Source organism: Populus alba, chromosome 19 (assembly GCF_005239225.2).
Source record: "Populus alba chromosome 19, ASM523922v2, whole genome shotgun sequence".
Lineage (NCBI taxonomy): Eukaryota > Viridiplantae > Streptophyta > Magnoliopsida > Malpighiales > Salicaceae > Populus > Populus alba.
Window position 1 is genome coordinate 15,680,799 of NC_133302.1, and position 9,268 is coordinate 15,690,066.

The 9,268-nt window shown below is 30.5% G+C and overlaps 1 protein-coding gene across 1 annotated transcript; it reads left to right on the top strand.

The window, feature by feature from the left end:
- Positions 1-1,336: 1,336 nt before the first annotated feature.
- Positions 1,337-3,806, top strand: LOC118036190 (berberine bridge enzyme-like D-2). Its single transcript, XM_035041873.2, has one exon. The coding sequence runs from the start codon at positions 1,965-1,967 to the stop codon at positions 3,621-3,623; it is 1,659 nt and encodes a 552-aa protein (XP_034897764.1). The 5' UTR covers positions 1,337-1,964; the 3' UTR covers positions 3,624-3,806.
- Positions 3,807-9,268: the final 5,462 nt, after the last annotated feature.

The window sequence follows — 9,268 nt, forward strand, 5'->3', positions numbered from 1 at the left end:
TTTCTATGTTGGATGGGTATTTTGGTTATGATCTGATTCTTATTACAGAAGAAGGTATTCATAAAATTACATTTAAATGTCCTGGCTCTATTGGAGCTTATGAATGGGTAATGATGCATGCTAAACTAAAAGGTGCAGGGGCAATTTATCTAAAGGTTATGAATACTATTTTTCATGATTTCATTGGTCATAATCTAGAAGTCTATATTGATTATATGCTAATTAAATGAAATTAAAGCACATCTAAATGATTTACAATAAGCTTTTGATAGAATGAGAAAATTTAATATAAAAATGAATCCATTAAAATGTGCCTTTAGAGTTTCAATAGAGAATTTTCTCGGTTTTTTGATCTATAATATAAAAATAAAAATAGAGAAAAAAAAAAAAACAAGTAGTTTTAAGAGCAAAACCATTTGCAAACAAGAAAGAATTCATGAATTTTTATAATTCATTCAGTTATTTGAGAAGATTTATTCCAAACCTTGCATAAAAGATAAAGATCAGTATATCTAGATTTTCTAGAAATTTTGTCTTTGCTAAAACTATATAAAAAAAAAAAGAGTTTGCATTGAGAGAAGATCATAATTCATTCAATAAAATCAAAGAATATTTGACTCATGCACCGATATTAGTCCCTCCAGAGCTTGGAAAACCACTGAAATTATATATTGCAATAGATAAAAAAATCAATTGGAAGTTTGCTTGCTTAATTATACAAAGAAGGTGGGCAAGAAAAGGCTATTTTTTACTTGATTAAAATGTTGAATGACACAGAGTGCATATATTTTTCAACCGAAAAATTATGTTTATCATTTTATTATGCTGCAATTAAATTAAGGCATTATACAATGTCTTATTTTATGCATATTGTGTCAATCCCAATCTCATATGTTTTGATTTTGTCAAGTTTGTCCTAAACATAATTGACATAGATAATATCACCTCTCGATTAACATGTTGTTACTCATAATTAAGAGAATATGTCTACTCAAGGTGGGAAAATAAACTCCAAACTATTTAAAATAAAAAAATTTACCATCAAATAGTAATAAATTTTGTCTTTAGAAGGGTGGAAAAATGTACTATGATTTCATCCTCAAATTGGCTTTCAGAGTAGGTTAATTCTTATTTTTACATTTTAATGCCAAACACTTAATGATCACATGCAAATTAAATAAAAAACAATTAAGTACAATATCTCTAACAATGAATGGAAAGGAATGGAAGGAGGGGTGACAAGACATTCTCTCTAATTCCATATCAATTATAGTAATAGTAGCAGATATAGTTACGGCATGCATGCCTTCAAATCGAAGTTAGAACAACACCAAAACAAAGTTGAGTTTTCTGTGGACTTCTGTCTTTTCTGAAATGGTACAGCCACTTTATCCTTCAGCTTATGGAAACACCATGGATCTCTAAAAAATAGATACAGAAATAACTAAAGGCCTACAGTTTGTGCATGCTCTCCATCTAGCTATAATTAATATACGTAAGAAAAAATATGAGTAAAAAACACCCGATCAAACATATGCAGGCCTTGGATGTTTGTATTTGTCTTGCCTGTATAGCTCTACTATCTTTACCAAGCTGTTATCGCTTATTATATTCATGTACAATCATGTTCAAGTTAATTTATTTCCATGCCTATCTCTTCTCTCTCTCTCTCTCTCTCTCTCTCTCTCTCTCTCTCTCGCTACCTATATGGTATCTCATGGTCTGTGGCTTTTGTCACCTTTCAATGGTAGTTTTGAGGCAATTAAATATTGGAGGGAGAGTACCTCTTTACTAAATTAGGCGACTGCTAAATGAATTGCCGGCCACTTATGTGCTCTTAGCTTTTGATTTCTCCATCTTTTTGTCCGCAACGTATGATATGATTCTCCACTTTTTCAATATAACCCATTTTTCCACCACTCCAAAACCAACCTTCTCTCCCGAGGTTAAGGCTCTAAACAACCATGGCTAACTTGATGAAATACCCATCTCCTCTGTTTCTCTTCATGTCCTTTGCTCTTGTATTTCCTTCTCTATGTGCACCAGAGGACCAAATTACATCTTGCTTAACTACACATGACATAAACAACTTCACTAGGTTGCCTAGCACAAAAAAAGATGACGACTCAAAAACATACTATAAGATCCTCGATTTCTCCATTCAAAACCTTCGCTTCACAGAACCAACAATTGCCAAGCCATTAGCCATTATCCTACCTGGGAGTTTAGATGAGTTAGTCAAGAGTGTGATCTGTTGTAGGGAAGGGTTGTTAGAAATAAGGGTAAGGTGTGGTGGGCACAGCTACGAGGGGACTTCATCAGTAGCTAATGATGGAGCTCCTTTTGTGATTATAGACATGATGAATCTGAATAAAGTTTCAGTGCATTTGGCGACAGAAACGGCATGGGTGGAAGGAGGTGCAACCCTAGGTGAGACTTACTCTGCTATTTCTGAGGCAAGCAGCATCCATGGGTTCTCAGCTGGATCATGTCCGACTGTTGGAGTTGGTGGTCATATTGGAGGAGGTGGATTTGGGCTATTGTCTAGAAAGTATGGACTTGCAGCAGATAATGTCGTTGATGCCCTTCTTATCGATGCCAATGGACGTTTGTTAGACAGAAAAGCCATGGGAGAGGATCTGTTTTGGGCTATTAGAGGTGGCGGAGGAGGTGCATGGGGCATTATCTATGCTTGGAAAATAAGGTTGCTGAAAGTGCCCGAAGTTGTCACTGGTTTTATAGTCTCTAGACCTGGCACAAAAGACCAAGTAGCCGAGTTAGTGAATGGTTGGCAAGGGGTAGCACCCACCATGGATGGAGATTTTTACTTGTCATGCTTTGTGGGAGCCGGTCTGCCAGGGACACAAACTAGAGGAATATCAGCTACATTTAAAGGTTTCTATCTAGGTCCGAGAAATGAAGCTGTATCTATCCTAAATCAAGTTTTTCCTGAGCTTGGTATTGGAACAGAAGATTGCAAAGAAATGACTTGGATAGAATCAATCCTATTCTTCTCTGGCTTAAGTGATGGAAGCATAGTGTCCGACTTGAAAAATCGGTATACGAAAGAGAGGAACTACTTCAAGGCCAAATCAGACTATGTGAGGAGAAATATTTCTTTCGAGGGCATAAGAACAGCTCTAGACATACTTGAAAAGGAGCCTAGAGGGTATGTCATCTTGGACCCTTACGGAGGGATCATGCACAATATAAGCAGCGACGCCATTGCCTTCCCTCACAGAGAGGGTAACCTTTTCACAATTCAGTACCTGGTGGAATGGAAAGAGAGAGATGACAACAAAAGCAACGACTACATTAACTGGATAAGAGGATTTTATAATGCAATGACACCCTTTGTGTCCTCCGGTCCGAGGGCTGCTTATATCAATTACATGGACTTCGACCTTGGAGTGATGGATCAGTTGCTTCATGACAAAACCAGTATGGTTCCAACAAGAGATGCTGTCGAGGTTGCTAGGGTTTGGGGAGAAAAGTACTTCTTGAGAAACTACGATAGGTTGGTTGAAGTCAAGACATATACTGATCCAGACAACGTTTTCAGTAATCAACAAAGCATCCCCCCTGCGCTGTCCTCGGCGGTGAGTTCCAGAGCCGAGATTTAAAGTATAAAACAGGCTTGTGCTCGAAACCATTAAATCCAAATCTCTTAGCCGGATCAATTAGAATATCAGACATATTGAGATACTTATTATGCTCTTCTGTGTGAGTGTGATGTATATGTAAATTTCCTCCTCTTCTTGTCATCCTTCTTGTATATATATTTTGTGTGATGTGGGTTGGAATTTGAGCACTCCGGCTTCCATGGGACCTCGCTCTCGCATATAATTACCTCATCTCAAATTAGGAGAAAAAAAAAAAATGATCTTGTCGTTTTTCTATTCAGCTTTTCATTTATCTTTATTGCATTTGATAAAAATGTACTCATAATTATCTTCTCGCTTTATCATTTTTTCAATTAATCAAAATGTAATCATGTATCAAAGAAAGACATTTGGTGTGACATGTGTGACTTAGTTTATTATAATTTTATTTTTCTTTTGTATTTTTTTTAAATTTATTGCTTTTATTTTTTTTTCAATTAGTTTAATTCTAATAATGACATTTTAAAAAAATAAAAGAAAAAGGGAGCGAAAATCTATTTTAAAATTAATACCCGAATAACATAATAATAATAATAATAATAATAATTTCTTATGAGTTCAATGCATGTTTTATTTTGAATGTAAAACACAAATTTCTCTTTATTTTTTTTTAATTCACTTGTTTCATATGAAAACCTTAGATTGGAATGATAGATACATATCTCAAAAAATAATGGAATAAAGCTACTAGTTGCAATTAATAAGCCTTCAAGAATTGGTGGTGTGCATATTAAAAGAACATGAGGTTAATTTTCTTTGTCTCTTCTCATATTCTATGGGTATTAAAAAGTCCACTGTAGATGAGGTTTTGGTGATTTGAAAAGCTTTTTAATTGAGTACTAATTATCATTACACTTCTTCTAAAGACTAACATTACTTGGATTAATAGCAACAATATTATGCTGTCATGACAGTTACAATATGAGTTCAATAACATTTCAAATACATGTAGTATGCTTTATTTTGTGAGTTTTACACATGTTTACATAAAGAGGAATTTTGTAGCAGATCATTTGACCAAAGTAGGGAGTTACTAGGAAAGCTGATTTAGTCATATGATTATAGTTTTATTATATATTTTATATTTGATCTATGAGTTAGTAAATATGCTTTATAGTCAATTGATTGATTTTATATAGCACAAATTTTATTCATGTAAAATTTATTTATTATTAATAAAGATTTTTTTTTTAATATTCATTTATATTACATTAATGAATTTAGAGTTAAAATAAAGTCTATAAGACAAAAATATTTTACAAAGAAAATTATAAAGTTGTTATAATTATGAAATTCTTATTACATCAAAGCATTATTCTTAAATGCTTATGATCAATGCTCTTTTAAGATTAAATATTAATTAAAGTTATTGAGAATGATACATATTATGTTTCTTCATTTATGAAAAGAAACAACTACTCTTATAAGCTGAAATATAGGGGATATCTAAAAATAATATGGTAGATGCTTGTTAGATAACATGTATACTTAACATATACATATGAGAAACTCATATGAAGAAATTATCTATGTTTATAAAAAGGCTATATGACAGTTATGTAAGTGATCCTTAAACTTGAGATCACTAAGTTATCTTATATAGGGAGTGTTATGTTTTGATTCTAACTACATGTTGTCCCAATAAAGGCTAACAATTGAGCATATATTGGGTATAATATATAATATAAAGGTGTTTGAGTAATCAAGAGAGAATTCATCACCGTAAGTAAATTATTGAAAAAGTTTTATTTATTTTCAAACAGTATTGATTGTGAAATCCTTCGTCAAGGTGGAATGAGATTTGAAAATGAGTTTTAAATCTTAGTAAACAATCACTTTGAGTATAGTATTGAGAACAAAAATGATTTTACAAAGTAGACATGTTCTAGGCTATAATGTCTAAATTAAAATATTCTTGATAAAGTGATAATAATTACTTTGAGAAATCGGTTACCAGAAAGTTAAGTCAAACCACTTATAACTTTTTTAATATTGAATGGATCATGACAGGTTATTAGATATTATACTTGATCTTCAAATATAAATCAATAAATTGTTGAGTTGATAATAAATTAAATTATTTAATCTTATTTTATTTAGAATTATGATCTATATTTAGGCCAACTTATTTGGAAACCTAATGGGTTACATATATAAAAATCATTAGTCAAAAATTAAAATAGAATGATTAATCAAGTATGACTTGATTGTAAATAACTTTTAGAAATTGAGAGTTAGAACATGATTAATAAAGGGATTACAATTCTAAACATAGAAAAAATCACGTTAGAACTTAATTGAATAAATTTCTAAATTATTCTAATATGTGTGTGTGTGTGTGTGTGTGTGTGTGTGTGTGTGAGAGAGAGAGAGAGAGAGAGAGATATCATTTAATGAGACAATTAATATTTTTTCTCATATATAGAGTGTTTAGGTTTCTCTATAATTAGAATGTTATGCCTCCTATTTTTAGTACAACAATAAGAAAAACTAAACTAGTTGCAGAAACACCTGAAACACAAAAAAAAAAAAAAAAAAAAACATAGCACTCAAAAGTATAGAAATCTCTCTCTCCTAAAAGGGTTTAAAAGATTTCTCATTGGTGGTTCATGTGGATTAGTATTAGAGGCCGAACACTTCAATAGCTTATGGTTTGTAACAATCAAGACTTGAAGCAATTATTCAAAACCAAAAACAATATCTGATCTTCAAGTAATCTTTGAAAAAACCTTAAACAACTTTAGATCTATCTAACAAAATTCTTGGGGCTCAAAGGTTTTTATATCCATGTGTATTTATCTCCTTGTAAAATTCCAACCCGATCCGATGTATGGTTTGAGAGATATGCATAATCTTGCAAAACTAGTTAGCAAACATTTAAAGGTTGAATTTGAACCTGACTTGGATTGTATAAGCTATTCTAGGTGGAGCTAGTGGAGTCAATATAACTGTCTGCTGGGATATTTAATTGACTAGTCATTATGGGTTGCTCTAGTTGCGTCAATATAATTGACTACAAGATATTTAATTGACTAGTTATTCTACGTGGAGATAGTGACGTTAATATAATTATTGTCAGGATCTTTAATTGACTGGCTATCTTGAATGGAGCTATTGGTGTTAATGTAATTGATTATCAAAATATTTAATTGACTATTTATTCTGATTGGAGCTAGTGGCATCGATATAATTGATTACCAGGATGTATAATTGACTACTTGTTCTAAGTGGAGCTATTATCTTTATGAGATAGATTTATTTTAAGAAAATCATATACATAAAAGTTATAGAACTACCTCTTAGAGTTCTTTTGACACTAAAAGTAGTTAACTTGGATATATGTAGCAAAAGTTATACCGGAAAAAAAAATTAGAATTTTGGTAAGGAAATTTCCTTCTTCTTACAATACAAAATTTAATTTCCCTCTTCTTCTTTTTTCCAAAACATGTACACAAGTCAACCAGATCTCTTCAAGGTTGATTTTCTCATTTAATTGTCTTCCTCACTATCTTAATTCTCAATCCAATTAGGGATGTTGTATAGCTAGAATTATGGGAATGAATACTGAAATTTCACTTCAAAACCCATTATTTCATGAATTTATTTCTTTCTACATATAAATTAAAATAAAAACTATATAAAATGGAGATAATTAAGATAAGCTATCATAAAATTAAAAGTTATTGTAGATAAAAATCATTTAAAATGGAGATAATGAAAAGACATATATAGAGCTTGGAATGTAACTATCCTATGATTTAAGACATATATAGAGCATGTATCCCGTCTCTAATATAAGATAATTTGATAACATAAAGTCAAAGAACTTTAAAACTCAATTAACAATTCTATGATGCAAAATAAATATATGTATAACAAAATCGTAAGGCTTAATGACAAGGAAACAGTACCTCCAGCCATTAATGTTCCTCAAGTACTTGCTACTCTCTTTTATATATATTTGGCACTTTCAAACTCTACTCAACTCTATATAAATAGTGTAAAACTTAAGAGAATTGAATAAGTGAGTATGGGGACCAAATCACAGTATTTATAGCCAAAGCTTCCATCAAGCTTTAATGGCTATATGTCCCACATATTTAATATATCATGGGATAGATACAAGTAAACCACTTTAAAAGCTTATGAATATAAATGTTATATCCTTAAAGTAAATCACTTTAAAAACTCATAAATATGAAGGTTACAACATTTAAAATGGACCACTTTAATAGTTCATAAATACGAAAAAGAATTAGAGAGTCATTTATAACAGTTCTTACGAGAAACAGTCAACAAGAACAACACTCATGAGATTTCCATAGATAGAAGGTATTTATTTTTTATAAGAACAAAATTATAGGGAAAAGCAAAGCGTAAGTGTCTTCTTTCTTTGAAGAATCATCAACTCGAGGAAACATTTAGCCTTAGTAAAAGGAACGACGTGATCCATGTCGCATGAGAAAGTTTAGCCAACCACGCATCAAATTGTGGGCTAAAAGAAGAGACGTAGTCGAATTTTTAATGAGTTTTGAGCTATATTCTCAGCCATAGTTTTTGTAGGGTCTACACATATGAAAGATGAACTTCAGGCCATGGCGATCCCTTTCTGGATGTACTAGCCAAGATTTCGAAATCAACAATACAGGAGTGACCAAGACAATGAGCTTGTTTGGTATTGTGATTATAATTATTTTTTAAATAATTTATTTTATGTTAAAATATATGTTAATAATATTTTTTTATTTTTTAAAAATTATTTTTAATATCGGTACATTAAAATAATCTAAAAACATTAAAAACATATTAATTTGAAGTTAATAAAAAAATTAAAAAAAAATTTTTTTAAAAATACTTTTAAAACACAGAAACAAAATTTATGAAGCCAATCACTAGCAACTAAAAATATTGTTGTGAAGCGTTAAATTATTAGTGTCTGTAATATTATTATGGTAATTATTGTTTTTTAAAATATTTTTTATTTAAAAATATATTAAAGTAATATTTATTTATTATTTAACATTTATTTTTAATATTAATAAATAAATAAAATTTAAAAAATACTAAAAAAAAATTAATTATAAATAAAACAATTTAAAACATACTAAAAAAATACTGTCAGTCCATTGTTATTGTTGTTCTCAGGCTTTATTTTCAAAACATTATTGAATCGTTAGGTACACCTTACGTCCTTCGATGTGAAATGACATCTCTGTCAAAGTTTCCACGTGTCGTCCCCATACGCCTAAAGTTTCTACGATGTAACAACTATCGGCTCACATTATAGTGATACCTTGATTACTCTAGTAAATACGAGTTTATTTAATGGATAGAAATATAAATTAGAGTACACGAATGATTTTTGGAATAACTATCATGAATTTATTGAATTTATTGATTAAGAGAGAGAGAGAAAAAATCATTAGAGTTCAATGAATACACGCCTCATGAATAATTCATTGAAGCTTAATTTTAACGTCGATAAATATTACATAAATTTAACGTCGATAAATATTACATAAATTCATTGAAGATTTGAATTTTTAATTGAAAAAATAATTTTTTTATACCTTTTTCTTTTTGTTTATTTACTCTTTTTAAACAAG